At 35.5% G+C, this 16,643-nt stretch overlaps 1 protein-coding gene across 2 annotated transcripts in view; it reads right to left on the bottom strand.

The window, feature by feature from the left end:
* The window catches only part of CCDC18 (coiled-coil domain containing 18), a 119,197-nt gene that overhangs the window by 54,659 nt on the left and 47,895 nt on the right, over nucleotides 1-16,643 (bottom strand). For both annotated transcript variants that reach the window (XM_053590817.1, XM_053590818.1), the window contains exons 16-19: nucleotides 14,716-14,850; nucleotides 14,532-14,609; nucleotides 7,966-8,082; nucleotides 233-400 (exon numbers count right to left, since the gene is read on the bottom strand). In XM_053590817.1, coding sequence (XP_053446792.1) covers nucleotides 233-400; nucleotides 7,966-8,082; nucleotides 14,532-14,609; nucleotides 14,716-14,850 — 498 coding nt within the window. The remainder of the gene's footprint in view (nucleotides 1-232; nucleotides 401-7,965; nucleotides 8,083-14,531; nucleotides 14,610-14,715; nucleotides 14,851-16,643) is intronic.

The following is a 16,643-nucleotide window of genomic DNA, read 5'->3' as shown; positions in this document are numbered from 1 at the left end:
TTATATGGACATTATATGGAATAACAAACATGTAATCACAGTATTAAAGATGACCTGATTACATAGGAACAGAACTTCTATCTATTTTACAACATTAATACAGAATATTTCTTATAATATGAATACTTTAAGGTTAAACACCAATTTATACCACTAACCAAATATCTATTGATGACTTTTAAAATTTCTATTTCATACACACAAAACTGTATTTGGTCAATATTTTATATACCTGTTTTTCAAGTTTAGTTTGAATATCTTCGAGCTCTCCATTTCTAATTGTTTCTTGTTGCAACATTTGCTGCTGTTGCTGAAGAGTATGCTGTAGAATAACATTTTGCTCAGAGGTCTCTTGAAGACTATGATTTTTTATCTTTAGCTCTTTCTGTAAACAATACACCTAGCAAATATACATATTTCTCATTAGAATGACATGTTTCAAATAAAAAGAAATAAAATGTCAAAACTGTCTTCTTTATTGAATAATAATTCCCACTTCTCATGTGGAACAACTGTATTCATGGCTATAGTTTGCCATATGAAAGGACAGGTTCATTTTTCTGATAGGGAGATATATTAGAAGGATCTGCTTAATTATACCACTGGCTCTTGGCTTGTGCCTAGAAATATGGGTTTTGATGCATTCTTAAGTGACGAGGTTGTTTTGTCTGGCTGGGATGCTAAAACATTTTTTTTCTGGGAGTCTGGAATTTTGTATCTATAGGCTGGTCAGTGTTCCTATGTGACCAGCTCCTAATAAAACCCATGAGTTTTGAGTCACAATAAGCTTCACTAGGCAGAAACACACATTGCCACATTTCACTGCTACAGAAAGAAGCATGTTCTATTTGACCCCTCTCAGAAGGAGGAAGGAACATGAGAAGCCATGGATTTCTCAACACTCCAGCTGATTCGTTCACCCTTCCTAATAATAAACTATATAGCCATGAAAACACTGCATAATGTTAAGGTGCTATTTATTACATTATTGTTGCTATTATTGCTGTTGTTTGTAAATAACATCTCAGAAAAGTACTCCTAAATATTCATGATTCAAAAAGGACATGAAGGAATGATTATACCAACTAAGAAATTTCACTCATTCACTCCCAATGTTTAGGACCTGAATATGCTGATCTCCAAAATTGCTTTAAAAGATACCTTCAAAGTTATCCGGGAGCACGTTTTAAGAAAGAAAATAAATGCCCCTATCCCAAGTAACCAAATTTTAAAGTCTGCCAGCAAAAATTATTTTTAAAATGGCATCAACAATGAAGGATAATTTAAAATATTATCTGATAATGTTAAAGAAAGATTTAGTAAAAGAAAGATTTAGTAAGTGACAATACACACACACACACACACATATATATAATTTTTTTTTTTTTTTTTGAAACAAGAGTCTCACTTTTTCACCCTTGGCAGAGTGCCATGGCTTCACAGTTCACAGCAACCTCAAAGTCTTGGGCTTAAGTGATTCTCTTGCCTCAGCCTCCCAAGTAACTGGGACTACAAGCACCCGCCACAATGCCTGGCTAATTTTTGGTTGTAGTTGTCATTGCTGTTTGACAGGTCCGGGCTGGATTCAAACCCACCAGCTCTAGTATGTGGCTGGCGCCCTAGCCTCTGAGCTATAAGGCGCCAAGCCAGACAATATATTAATCTGATTAAAAATGATGTAACCATTTAAAATAATTTCAAAGATAGTAATAAACTCTTCAAAATTTATTTACAAAGTTAAAAAAAATTACATTTCATTAATATAATTATGAAAAATACAAATTCAAACAGAAAAATGAAAACTAAAGTATTATAGAGTGAGTTGTAGATAAATTTTCATTATAAGTTGTTGCTTATGTAATAATTTTGTTTTTTAATGAAGAAAAAAAAGCTATACCTTTAAAGCAAAGAATATTTACTATAAATATCATTCCAAAGAAAGTATTTAAACTTCCTTATAATAAATAGTGGGAAAAATTGTGACTTGCTTCTTTTTTCTAATTATTCAATAATTGAACATTCAACTGCAATGTCAAAGTCTTTGCCCAAGAGTTTGTTCTTTTTTTTACAATTTTTTTTTTTTTTGCAGTTTTTGGCTGGGGCTGGGTTTGAACCAGCCACCTCCAGCATATGGGGCTGGCGCCCTACCCCTTTGAGCCACAGGCACCACCAATGTAAAAGTCTTTAGAGCCAAATATTCTTTGCTCATGATGAGAAGCTCTTAGATTTTTAATTTTTTTTTTTATTATATGATAGTGTTAAAAAGCTGGAATAACCCTAGACATCACAGGTAACTAACCAATTTCTAATCCTATTTCATGCTAATTTATTTTACTTAATTTTCATCTGACTGTATGAAAATAATTAAGTTCAAATATGTATCATTATCACCTGTTGTCTCCATCACTCTTGAGAAAAATACAAATCACACTGTTGTGGTTAATTTTATTAATAGACAGAAATCTCCGGGAGGCGGAGGCGGGTATATTGCCTAGGCTCAAGAATTCAAGATCAGCCTGAGCAAGAGCAAGACCTTGTCTCTAAAAATAGCTGGTTGTTGTGGCAGGCACCTATAGTCCCAGCTACTCGGGAGGTTGAGGCAAGGGGATCAGTTAAGCCCAAGAGTTTGAGGTCGCTATGAGCTATAATGCCACAGTACTCTATCGAGGGCAACAAAGTGAGACTCTGTCTCAAAAAAAATAAAATATAGGCTCGGCACCCATAGCTCAATGGGCACTGGCCACATACACCGGGGCTGGCGGGTTTGAACCTGGTCAAGGCTTGCTAAAACAACAATGACAACTACAACAAAAAAACAGCCAGGCATTGTGGCAGGCACCTGTAGTCCCAGCTACTTAGGAAGCTGAGGCAAGAGAATTCCTTAAGCCTAAGAGTTAGAGGTTGTTGTGACCTGTGACACCATGGCACTCTACCAAGGGTGACACAGTGAGACTTTGTCTCAAAATAAATAAATAATAAAGAAAGATAATAATAAAAAAAATTAAAAATAAAAAAATAGAACTGACTTGTCTGCAAAATAGATTTAAATACCATTTTTTCTTTATTGGAACATCTTTCCTCTCACTTGGAACATCTTTCCTCTCACTTTTCCATTCAGAGAAAAAATGGACAAAAAGTTAAAATAAGACAGAAGGAAAAAAAGATAAGACTTCACATGGCTCCGATAGCACAGTGGTTACGGCCAGCCACATACACCGAGGCTGGTGGGTTTAATCCTAGCCCAGGTCAACTAAACAACTGCAACAAAAAAATAACTGGGCATTGTGGTGGGTGCCTGTAGTCCCAGCTACTTGGGAGGTGGAGGCAAGAGAACTGCTTAAGCCCAAGAGTTTGAGGTTGCTGTGAGCTGTGATGCTACAGCACTCTACTGAGGGTGACATAGTGAGACCCTGTCTCAAAAAAAAAAAAAAAAAAACTTCATTAAAACCCCAAGAAAGCCATATTCAATAATAACAAGAAATCTTTATTTCAGTAATATAGCTACTGGCAAAATTTCAAGTACATATTTTGAAGTATCTAATGTTAGATAAATCACAAATGTTAATTCATACAATAACAACCTATGCCTATTATGTTTATTTATTTACTTTTTACAGCCCAGTAAGCTAAGAATATTAAATTTATGCTGACATTTCATTGCACTAATTTCCAGTTGACTCTAGTTTAAAAGTAAATCTAGGAAAATTGTTTCTACATTATATTCACTATTCATGTACTACTATATTCCCAAAGGAAATTTAAGTCCATTAAATTAAATAAAGATATTTATCAATGATAGATTTTATTGACTAAATTATTTATGAAGAAAACAGTTAGGCTTATTCACATCTATCTTGTATTTATTTTCTTCTATCATGTTGATAACATAACTTTGCATCAAAACATGACTTTATCACTTTTAAAAGCATTTAAAAAAACATTTCCATATTGGCTCAGTGCCTGTAGCTCAGTGGCTAGGGCATCAGCAACATACACCGGAGCTGGTGGGCTCGAACCCTGCCCGGGCCTGCCAAACAACAATGATAACTACAACCAAAAAATAGCTTGGCATTGTGGCAGGCACCTATAGTCCCAGCTACTTGGGAGCTGAGGCAAGAGAATCGCTTAAGTCCAAGAGTTTTAGAGGTTGCTGTGAGCTGTGACGCCATGGCACTCTACCCAGGGTAACATAGTGAGACTGTCTCAGGGAGGAAAAAAAAAGAAAAACAAACATTTCCATATGAAGCTATAATATTTTTCAAAAATTCAGAACTCCAAAGTCACTGTTATTTTAAAGATAAACACATTTATTTTGCCATCTGTAAAATAAATTTTGCCTGAGGCAAAAAATCTAGAGGACTATAGTATATTAGCTTTGTTTGTTTGTTTTGTTTTGAGACAGTCTCACTATGTACCTTCAGTAGAATGTCATGGCGTCACAGCTCACAGCAACCTCGAACTCTTGGGTTTAAGCAATTCTCTTGCCTTGGCCTCCCAAGGAGCTGGGACTATAGGTGCCCACTACAATGCCTGGCTATTTTTTTGTTGCAGTTGTCACTGTTGTTTAGCTGGCCCAGGCTGGGTTCGAACCCACCAGCCTTGGTGTATGTAGCCGGCTCCGTAGTCACTGTGCTATGGCACGGAGCCTATGTTAGCTTTCTATGATGGATAATCAACATGTAGTTTTTACAACCAGCTAAGTTTGCACTAACATGCTCCAGGGCCACTTAAATTATTCAGCTAGTTATATGATTTGGGTATATTCACTGACTTAAAAGATTAACACATCTTTATAATATCATCTATTATTAATAGAATGGATGCACTACGAATCAAGTCATTTTCTAAAATTACCTACATAGGATAAAACCCTCACAACTCTGTTGTTACAAGGTATTAATTATATTAACCAGAATTAAAAAGTTTTCTAAGACATTACAATTTGCTCTAAAGACAAGTAAGTTAAATGTAAATGGTAGCAGGATTCTTCTCTGTTTCTTATCAATGCACAGGTAACCGACTGATGATTTTTTAAAATAAGTAAGCCAATACATGTGTTGTCGAGTTAATAATTTAGCAGCAGCAAGAAATGGACTTGCAAAAAGAATTAAAAAAAAGAAGAAGAAATGGATTTGCAAATCTAATTTACTTACTCCTTAGTCTGGTTGTACATACCTGAGTACCACTTTTGATTTCTAATTCAGTTTGAGCCTACATGTTTCTTTCCAGCTGCTTTGGAAAGTGTTCTAAGTTTATTTTGTATGTAAATGTCTGTTACATTTGATGTTGCTTCTAAGAAATCAAAGTTTAAAGCTCAACAAACTCTCCTATTACAAATGCTGCCTACATCTCTGTCAAGTCCATTTATGCTGGAATAGAGTACAGGCAGTAGAATAAATGCCAAAGTAATGTATTTTTTATACTATTTTAAAGAAGAACATAGTAAAAAAAATGGCATTCCTACTTTAAAATGTCCAAGTATACATAGTTTAGATGATTTATTTTCTACATATTGGAGCAGAGGATTAGATGTCCATCTGTAAAAGATGCTATAAATACCTTCATAAAAGAAGGCGTAGAAAAGAAGATACAACTTATAAAATATAAAGATTTCTTTTTTTTAAAGCCTTAAGGCTACATAATTACATGATGTGCCTAAGTATGGGGTGCTCAATTCCATATTTGCCCTTCTTTCCCCCTCTTCTATTCTGTGTATTATGGGAAACTGCAGTGCTTAGCCTCCCTTGCCCTCTATATTATACAAATAGGTTTAGCCAATGGAGGTGGCCAGTAGCTGCAGTTTTCCCCTTTACTGCCCTAGTTCCTACTGGACAGACCCTTTTTCTTTGCCCCTACCTCCAATTCGGCAGTTCTGCTTCTAGACTATTTCACACCCCTTTTCCCGATATTGCTGTAATCCTACGGATGATAGCTGGTCTCAGTTTACAATAATCTCTGAGTTACTTTAGTATGCCACTTGGCTTCTACACTCTTCCAACACCTGTGTATCTAATTCTCTGTATAAAATTCCCGCCATTCAACAGATATATAAAGGCTTCTGTTATTCTGGCTGGACCTTTCTTATATATTAAAATCAACCTTGAGTAAGACTCATTAAGAACTATTTCTAAAAATGAATTTAAGGTTAAAATACAAACATTATAAATCCTAACAAAGAAATAAAGGAATTCTTCATTAAGATTATCCCTTTGAGCAAACAATAGTGAATGGCTATTATGCTGAAAGTAAAGTACTACACACTGAGGATGCAGAGATGAGTAAGATAACTAAAAAAAAAAAAGTTTTCAGGCTGGGTGGCTTACACCTATAATCCTAGCACTCTGGAGGCTGAGGTGGGTGGACTGCCCAAGCTCATGAGTTAGAGACCAGACTAAGCCAAAGGGAGACCTTGTCTCCAAAAAAATAGCCAGGTATTGTGGCGGGCACCTGTAGTCCCAGCTACTTGGGTGGCTAAGGCAAGAGAATCGCTTAACTACAAGAGTTTGAGGTTGCTGTGAGCTGTGATGTCACAGCACTCTACCCAGGGGGACAAAGTGAGACTCTGTCTCCAAAACAAAAAAAATTTTTTTTTTCAATCTAGTATCTGAGACATTTATCTCATAAAGAAAGTTGAATTTTTAAACTTAATTTTCAATTTCAGACAAGTGAAAAGAAAAAGAACAAAATGGAAAATTTTTAGAAGTTTAAAAAATTTTTAAACTGCCGGGCGCGGTGGCTCACGCCTGTAATCCCAGCACTGTGGGAGGCTGAGGCGGGAGGATTGCTTCAGCTCAGGAGTTCGAGGCTTGTCTGAGCGAGAGTAAGACCCCGACTCATGAAAAAAATGGAAAAACCCAGCCGGGCGCCGCGGCGAGCGTCTGTAATCCCAGCGGCTTCGGAGGCTGAGGCAGCAGGGTGCCCACAGCCCGAGTCTGAGGTTGCAGTGAGCTACGACGCCATTGCCCTCTGCTCAGGGCATAGGGTAGAACTGTGTCTCGACAAAAAAAAAAACAAACAAAAAAAAAAAAAAAAAAAAAAATTTTTAAACTAAAAATCTAAACAATGTTCTAAGTATTAAATAATTTTATTTAAAAATTACTCTATAATACATGATCTGTATGTATATGACTTAATAAAAGGAAAAAAATTACTCTGTAATATTAATGATTTATTCTGATTCCTCGAAAGGAAATAAAAGAATTTGAACTTTAAGGTATCATATTTCATGTTGTACTAAAATAATGTCTGCTCCTAAAAGAATATAAAATTGGAATTTATATGTTACTAGAAAGACTTTTTAGTATCAATTACCTACACAAGTATTTTGAAAATAATATATCAAAAAAACACTTGAAAAATATGCTATGTACCTGCAATCCCATTACTGGGCATCTACCCAGAAGGAAAAAAATCCTTTTATCATAAGGACACTTGCACTAGACTGTTTATTGCAGCTCAATTTACAATCGCCAAAATGTGGAAACAGCCTAAATGCCCACCAACCCAGGAATGGATTAACAAGCTGTGGTATATGTATACCATGGAATACTATTCAGCCATTAAAAAAAATGGAGACTTTACATCCTTCGTATTAACCTGGATGGACGTGGAAGACATTATTCTTAGTAAAGCATCACAAGAATGGAGAAGCATGAATCCTATGTACTCAATTTTGATATGAGGACAATTAATGACAATTAAGGTTATGGGGGGGGAAGCAGAAAGAGGGACGGAGGGAGGGGGGTGGGGCCTTGGTGTGTGTCACACTTTGTGGGGGCAAGACATGATTGCAAGAGGGACTTTACCTAACAATTGCAATCAGTGTAACCTGGCTTATTGTACCCTCAATGAATCCCCAACAATAAAAAAGAAAAATATACTATGTATAAAAGAATTTTTTTTTTTTTATATTTCAGGTTAATGCGAAGGTATAAACAACCAGGTATAAAAGAAATGTTAATTTACCTCTTCAGATTTCTTCTTTAGCTGTTTTTCAAACTTTTCTTTATTTCCTTCCAATTGACTCAAATGCAAGGCAAGTTCCTCCTTACAAATTTCCAATGCTGAATCTAGCTGTCTGACCTATGCAGGAAAAAAAAGTGGGGGGCGGGGGGGAAATCAACTCATATTAATAAATCATTATTACTATATGCTTAATGTTGCCTCTGCTTCAAACAGTAAATATTCAGTCCTACTTAGGATATAAAATACTATTAGTGAAGAGATTTATTGAGAAAATTAATTTTTCACTGCAAACTAAGGAACCAAAGAGGAAATCAGAAGAATGTTTTAGTATATGTGTTGTGGAAGTGAGCATGGGAATCCAGAAGAATAAACAAGGATTGAAGAAGCAGAGAAGGACCTTCTAGGAAGGAGGAGTGTGCTCAGAGGGGTAAAGCACTGTGAAAGGGAATGGTGAAAAGCTGGCAAAGCTTAGGATATTATGACTATGGATTTGTTGGATATGGTTATTTGAGAGTTACGATTGATAAGATAGACTGGGACCAATTTTCAAGAACATGTAGGCAAAACACCCTAAGACACTTTCTTTAAAAGGTTAGTAGTCTTAAGGCTCCTTGGCTAAGAAAAACAGGAAAATCAGTACAAACTAGTATATTGCTGATGATACTAAGGTGAAAATATTTTGAAATGCTGAAGTTACTAAGAAAATGAAAATTTTTTGTCAGCTAGAAAAAAACCTTACAAAGTGGCTTCTTTGCTTTGAATGAGTGAAAATAATTCAGAAAGATAGCAGTTTAACTTGGTTAAAGTGTTCATATAGCTATAAATGGTTTATACTATCTTAATATTATAGAGCAATTCAAATTCGGTAAGTTTTTCTTTCAAAAAGTTAGTTTAAGGGCCATAATATATATGCATGCTCCATATCCCATCTCTTTTTTATTATGTATTTTTTTTATAACTATTATAATCCAGGTACTAGAGAGCATTCAGGTTTCAGTATTAAACCTGAATTACATTCCAGTTTACATTCCAGTCTTGGCAGTATGATCCAGCAAAACTTACCTTTCATACCTTTCAACACTTCCTTTTTCTTTTGGGTTAATAAGATTGGGTTACAATGTAGCACTGGAATTGTAGTTGAGTCCTTCACCCAGGAGGTTTGCCATATACCCCTGCCTATATGGCACCAATTAGGTGGGAGCTTACCGAGCCACCTCCTTCCTTCCCTTTCTGCCTCACCCTTACTTGAATTGTGTTTTTCTCTCATGTGGGTCTATAATTGTTCATCTGCTAGTTTCAAATTAGTATTGTATACATAGGGTGCTTGCTTTTCCATTCTTGAGATACTTCACTAAGGAGAATGTTCTTTAACTCCATCTGGGTAAATATAAAAAAAAAGTCTCCATCTTTTTTTCAGGCCAAATAGTATTCCATGGGGGGTGTGTGTGTGAATGAGTGTGTGTGTGTGTGTAGTTTATTAATCCTTCCATTGATATCTCATCTCTTAATAAGATTTTTGTCTTATTCCTTCTTTTCCTTATGATAATTTTGAGCTTCTAAGGGGTGTTTTTTTTTTAATCTAATAACATTCCAATTGAAACTGTGAAAGAAATCTCAGTAAGATAAGGAGAAAAATAGAAAAATGCACCCTCTTAAGGATATTATTTAACATCATGAGGTTATCCTTGCAATTCTTATTTCTAAAAAGGGATTTTCTTTTTTTTGGAGACAGTTTCACTCTGTTGCCCCAGGCTAAAATATTGTGGCATCATCAGCCTAGCTCACAGCAACCTTAAACTTCTGGGTTCACAGGATCCTGCTGCCTCAGCCTTCCCAATAGCTGGGACTACAGGCACCTAACACAATGCCTGGCTAATTTTTCTATTTTTAGTAGAAAAGGGGTCGCACTCTTGCTCAGGCTAGTCTTGAACTCCCGAGTTCAAACAATCCACCCACCTCGGCCTCCCAGGTGTGAGCCATTGCAGCTGGCCTGTAAATGTTCTTTCTTAAATAAGAGAATGGGCATTGGTGCTTGTATCGTCTTCCACACACAAAGTAAATAATAAAATCTATTATTCTGTTAGAATATCACTACCTGATAATTAACAACATAGTTAACTCATTCAGGCAAGGCTCATCACTAGATGTTACAACATTGCTTGTAAGATTATTAAGGAACAGGACATTAACACAGCCTCAAAGAATCATGCTAAAAGTTCACTAACTAACCAATGAAAAAATCGTGCCCTTAATATAGTGAGATCAGACAGTCACCACCTAAAATAAGCTGTCATGAAGTACTAACCTTTTACCTGCATAATCCTGGAAGTATCTCCTTAAATTTTGTGCCAGTGGCATCTCATTTGATTTGCTTTAGCCCCCGGTCTTAGGCATGGCTAGACATTGAGCAAGTCTAACAGGCTTCCAGGTGATGCTGATACTGCTAAGCCACAGAGTATGCTTTGAGCAGCAATGTTATAAAGACCTTTTTTAAATAATGGGGAAAATTTCAGTATGGACTATGTATTGAATGATGTTTTTAATTAATGTTGACTTTCTCTGGTGTGTAGTAGTGGTATGGACACACAGGAGAAAATTTCTGTTCATATGAAGATCCATGTTTAACTATTGAAGGTGTAAAGTATTATGACATGTAAGATTTTTTCAGCTGGTCTGGCAAAAAGGAAGCAGGAGTGAGTAAGGCACAGACAAGGATGCATATGGTGTAGAGATGAAGTGAGTGTATCTAGAGTTTAAAAGAAAGTGAATTTAGGTGAGGGGTACTCAGGTGTTCCCTCAACTATTCTTTTAATTTTTTTGTGACTTTGAAATTTTAAAAAATAAATCTAATTAGAAATTGATAAATCAATTAAAACTAATAAATAATAAAACTCTACTACTCTGTTGAATTTCTTATTTGAACAGGAATTTGAAAGTTTGCATCTTATACAATTTAACCCCTTATGCTGTATATAAACCACTTGCAAATATACAAGTGCATATATGTAGTATATACATGTAAAACAAAAAAACACTACTGAACCAAAAAACTTCGTCAGATGCACAATCTGAGGAACACTAACTGGGGTTGTAGGCTATGCAATTCAATAAAAGCATTTAAGCTCTTCTTTTTTGTTTATTTTTGACATAAGACTTTCTTTGGAGAAAACACAAAAGAATTCAGAACAGAAAATAAAAGAAAAATAAGAAAATCTCTAAATATAATAAGCACTTTCTCAATTTTCTACTTAACAGAAGGTAACAATTTGTTTAATTTATTGGTTTCTTAAATGATATAACATCTTACCCCAATCAGAATGCCGATTATTAAAAAGTCAGAAAACAATAGATATTGGCACAGATGAAGTGAAAGGGAATACTTACTTATTCACTGTTGGTGGGAATGTAAACTAGTACAACCTCTACAGAAATTAGTATGGAGATTTCTCAGAAAACTAAAAGTAGACCTATCATTCAATCCAGCAATCCCACTACTGAATATCAACCTAAAGTTAAAGAAATCATTAAATCAAAAAAATACCTGTGGCCAGGTGCGGTGGCTCACGCCTGTAATCCTAGCACTCTGGGAGGCCGAGGCGAGTGAATCGCCTGAGCTCAGGAGTTTGAGACCAGCCTGAGCAACAGCAAGACCTTGTCTCTAAAAATAGCTGGGCATTGTGGCAGGTGCTTGTAGTCCCAGCTACTCAAGAGGCTGAGGCAAGAGAATTGCTTGAGCCCAACCTTTGAGGTTGCTGTGAGCTATGACAACAGGGTACTCTACTGAAAGGGACAAAGTGAGACTCTGTCTCAAAAAAAAAAAAAAAAAAAAAAAAAAAACCACAACAAAAAACCTGTACTTGTATGTTTATAGCAGCACAATTTGCAACCACAAACATAAAGATATAGAATCAACCTAAATGCCCATCAACTGATGAATGGATAAAGAAAATGTGGTGTGTGTGTGTGTGTGTGTGTGTGTGTGTGTGTGTATATCATGGAATATTACTCAGCCACAAAACAGAATAAACAGTATTGTTTGTGCAACATGGATGGAATTGGAGGCCATTATCCATCTAAGTGAAGTAACTCAGGAACAAAAAATCAAATACTGCATGTTCTCACAAGTGGGAGCTAAGCAATGCATGGTTATACAGAGTGACTTGACATAATGGACACTTGGACACTAGAGAATCAGAAGAGGGTAAGGTGGGAGAGGGTTAAGAATGAAAACTATTTATTGGTACAATGAATTATTTATTCAGGTGACAGGTACACCTAAAGCCCATATCTCATCACTGTACAACATATCCATGTAACAAAACTCCCCTTGTATCTCCTAAATCTATTGAAATAAAAGAAGAATTTATTGGTTTCTTGTTACTTGTTCAAACTTTCTCATCAATCTCATTAATCATACTTTTATAAGTTATACGACTTTAAGTTGACTCTTACAACTTTCCTACAGAATAAAAAATTTGTATTTCTTTTGCACAGACCAAATTGAGGCACACAGAGAGACACAGACAAAAGTTCTGAAAGGAAGGAGGTAATGGCATTATCAGGAGCAGAGGAGACTTCAGACTTCTATTTTGCTGCTATAGATATTCTATACGTTAGAATCATTTAGTATAGCTCAAGTCATAGGATTTTTGCTTCTATCAATGTTTTTTCCTCATTTTGATTTTCCCCCAAACATTAAACCTATTAAAGGTACTAAGGGAATAAAATTCAACTTTGTAATTTATTCCTTTGCTAATTTCCTTTCTATCTCATTTCTGCCTATTAATATATGACTGCTTAGATGTGTTAGGTAGTTTAATGAAAACTAAACATTAAGTGGCTATCTGGATTTTATTTAACGGAATTATTTCACGCCTACAACCTTCATATAGCTATGATTTTTCAATGATAATGAACTTCAATCAAGGTTATTCTTACATGAGGAAATGAAGACATGACATAGCATTAAATGTTAAGAGTTTTTGGTAAATACCATATTATGGATAAGTATATAATTATGTCTATATAAGTATACATGGTCACAAAATGGATTAAAAACAGAATGCTAGCAAAAAGGTAAATAATAGCATATTTAAAAAAAAATCCGTTATATTCAAGCTATATATGACAAAATAAAGGTAACAGTATATTTGGACCTTTTTAACACTGAAAATGCAAAGAAGAAAACTTTTTTTTATTGTTTGGGGTTCACTGAGGGTACAAACAATTAGGTCATACTGATTGCATTTGTTAGGTAAAGTCCCTCTTATAGTTGTGGTTCTGCCCCCAAGAGGTGTGCCAAAGGAGAAAATATTGAATATGCAGCAATTAGTTACTAAACTTTGTATGTGCTAAGCATTTTATATAACTCATTTCATTTAATACTCACACTAATCCTCTTCTAAGGTATTGTTACACCTATTTTACAGATGAAAATTTGAAGTTCAGAGAGCTTAAATAACCTGGCCAAGGTTACAGTCAGTTTGCCCTCTGAAGCCAGAACTGAAATCCAATTTAGAAACAAAACCCTCATTTTAGGTAGAAATTCTGGATTTGCCTCCTAATTCATGTTTTTTTCCCCTTTTTTTTTTTTTTTTTTGTAGAGACAGTCTCACTTTACTGCCCTTGGTAGAGTGCTGTGGCGTCACACGGCTCACAGCAACCTCCAGCTCTTGGGCTTCTGCGATTCTCTTGCCTCAGCCTCCCGAGCAGCTGGAACTACAGGCGCCTGCCACAACGCCCAGCTATTTTTTTTTGTTTGTTTTTGTTGCAGTTTGGCCGGGGCTGGGTTTGAACCCGCCACCTTCAGCATATGGGGCCGGCGCCCTACTCACTGAGCCACAGGCGCGGCCCTCCTTTTTTTTTTTTTTTGAGATAGTGTCTTACTTTGTCGCCCTTGGTAGAGTGCCGTTGCGTCACAGCTCACAGCAACCTCAAACTTTTGGGCTTAAGCAACTCTCTTACCTCCCAAGTAGCTGGCAATACAGGCACCTACCACAACACCTGACTATTTTTAGAGACAAGGTCTCGCTCTGGCTCAGGCTGGTCTCGAACTTGTGGGCTTAGGCAATCCACCTGTCTCGGCCTCCCAGAGTGCTAGGATTATAGGCATGAGCCACCTCGCCCAGCCCCTGCTTTTTAATTAATCTTATAGCACAAATGGTAAAAACAAACAAAACCAGATCATTTTTAGTATCATTTCCCTCCCCTTCCTCTGTTAGTTCTTTATTAGTAATATTAGTAAGTAGCAATATGGTTAAAGTTTACAAAAAACCTTTTTTAAGAAAAAAAAGGGTGACTAAAGGTGACTAAAACCTTTTTAAGTAAAAAAAAAAAAAAAAGAGGCTAGATAATATACAAACCAAATTATCAACTATCAAACAATTAAGAACATAAATTCACATTGAAGAAAATATACTGTAGGAAAATAAAGTTCATTGAGTAAGGTCAGATCTTCAGCTCCTAATTTTTATGTAAATAAAATGTTTACAACTTATAAACAAAAAGAAAAAAGCCACAAGAATGTCTCCAATAAAGAAAAATAAATTAAAGTATAGCATATTAACCTTGATTGTTTCTTCAGACACTTGGTTCTGTAATGCTTTCAAAGCTTCATCTTTCTTCGTATTTTCCTTTTCCATTTCCTAAAAACGTACAGATTGGTAGGAAAAATGTAGGTATGAAAAACAATTTAGCATTAGTAAATAGCCTGATTAGATTTAAAAGTATGTTACACAAACATAAACTCACCACTTTGCTTTCTGTCAAAAGTCTGTCTAGTGATTCAAGATGATGTTGTTTGCATATTATATCTTGTTGCAATATGGACATAGTCTTTTCTTGTTCTTTAAATTGTTGGTCTTTTTTCTCTAGTTGAGCTTCAAGCTAAACATAAAAAAGATTAATTTTAAAATGAAATTTGTAAAATTTTGAGAGTTAAATATAATTCATGTAAAACTACCACTGCAATTGCACAGATTTTTGCATATTCTTCAGCTTCTCTCCTTACAAGGAAGAAATGAAATCACATTCTATCTCTTCTCCCTTTCCTCCTTCACCCATACTATGCTGAAATTGGTCTCTATCGTTCTTCAGTATGTTTCATTCTCATAAGTGTTTTTTGTATATCCATGATATGTAATGTAGTTTTCTACCTTGAACATTTACATAGATGATATCAATACTCCTAAGTTTTGGCAACTTGCTTTCTTCACTCAATATTGTTTTAGATATTTATCCGTGTTTGTACATATTTAATTGAAAGACTAAATCCCATTGTAAAAATAAACTAAGGCTACTCGTCTACTAAAGAACAGTTAGTCTGCTTTTTCATTATTACAACAATGCTGTAATAACATACTTTCTACATATCTCTTTATGTACATCTATAACAGCTTCTCTAGCATAGATGACCCAGCAGCAGACTTACGGGTCGTATGGTATGCACTTTCCAATTTCATTAGGTATTTCTCTTCAAAGTGTATCAAAATTTATACTTTCATTAGAAATATAAGAATTTTCACTCCTCCCAATTTTACCAATAATTGGCATTATCAAGCTTTCAAAAACATTTATGAAGACGAAATACGAAATTACTGAGTATGTAGGTATATATTATACAGATATACACAAACAGAAATAATATGTATCTATTGATCTGTATCTATATCACACATACATAATACCATACAATAAGAACATGGTAGTAATAGGGTGCACTAGAAAATATTTAAACCAAGGAACAATCAAATGAAAATAACACATTAAAAAGTAGACGCCTTTTAAGCAACTTAAGATACTCCAGAAAAAGCAAAATTTGTAACTTAACCTTTCTACTAAGCATAGGGGGGGAAGCAATGGTGGTTCTATTAAACAAGGAGAAAAAAATTTTTTAAAGGTATGAAGGCTAACTCCAACTAAAAGTCATTTAAAAGAACTTTAAATAACTTGGGAAATTTCTCCTAAAACATGAATAAAATGAAGAAAATTTCATAAGTAAACAAGATAAATGATATTATAATAGATTCTTTGCAGCACTTAAGATTTCTTTTTTTTTTTTTTTTTTTTTTTGAGACAGGGTCTCACTCTACCAACCAGGCTGGAGTACAGTAGTGATGATAGTTTTCTGCAGTCTTTTTTTTTTTTTTTTTGAGACAGAGTCTCACTTTGTTGCCCCCAGTAGAATGCCACAGCATTGTAGCTCACAGCAATCTCAAACTCTTGGGCTTAAGTCCCAGCCTCCCAAGTAGCTGGGACTACAAGTGCCTGGCTCAATGCCCGGCTATTTTTAGAAACAGGGGTCTCACTCTAGCTCAGCCTAGTCTCGAACCTGTGAGCTCAATGCACCTGCCTCGGCCTCCCAAAGTGCTAGGACTACAAGCGTGAGCACCTGGCCTATCCGCAGTCTTGAATGCCTGGGCTTAAGCGATCCTCCCACTTCAGCCTCCCAAGTACGTAGGACTAAAGACATACACCACTATGCTCAGCTAATTTCTTAAAAAATGTTTTGCAGGCCAGGTGTTGTGTCATACCTGTAATCCTAGCAGTCTGGGATTGCCCAGACTTGTCTGGAACACTTGGCTTTAAACAACCATGCCAGGCCCAAGATTTCAAATATATATTTCTAGAATTTCTGCCACTCTCAGATTAATCCTTAAAGAATTATCAGGGATAAACTC

The sequence above is a fragment of the Nycticebus coucang genome, chromosome 5 (genome assembly GCF_027406575.1).
Source record: "Nycticebus coucang isolate mNycCou1 chromosome 5, mNycCou1.pri, whole genome shotgun sequence".
NCBI classification, from domain to species: Eukaryota; Metazoa; Chordata; class Mammalia; order Primates; family Lorisidae; genus Nycticebus; species Nycticebus coucang.
The sequence above is the reverse complement of the archived record's forward strand: the minus strand, read 5'-3'. Positions and strand labels throughout refer to the sequence as shown.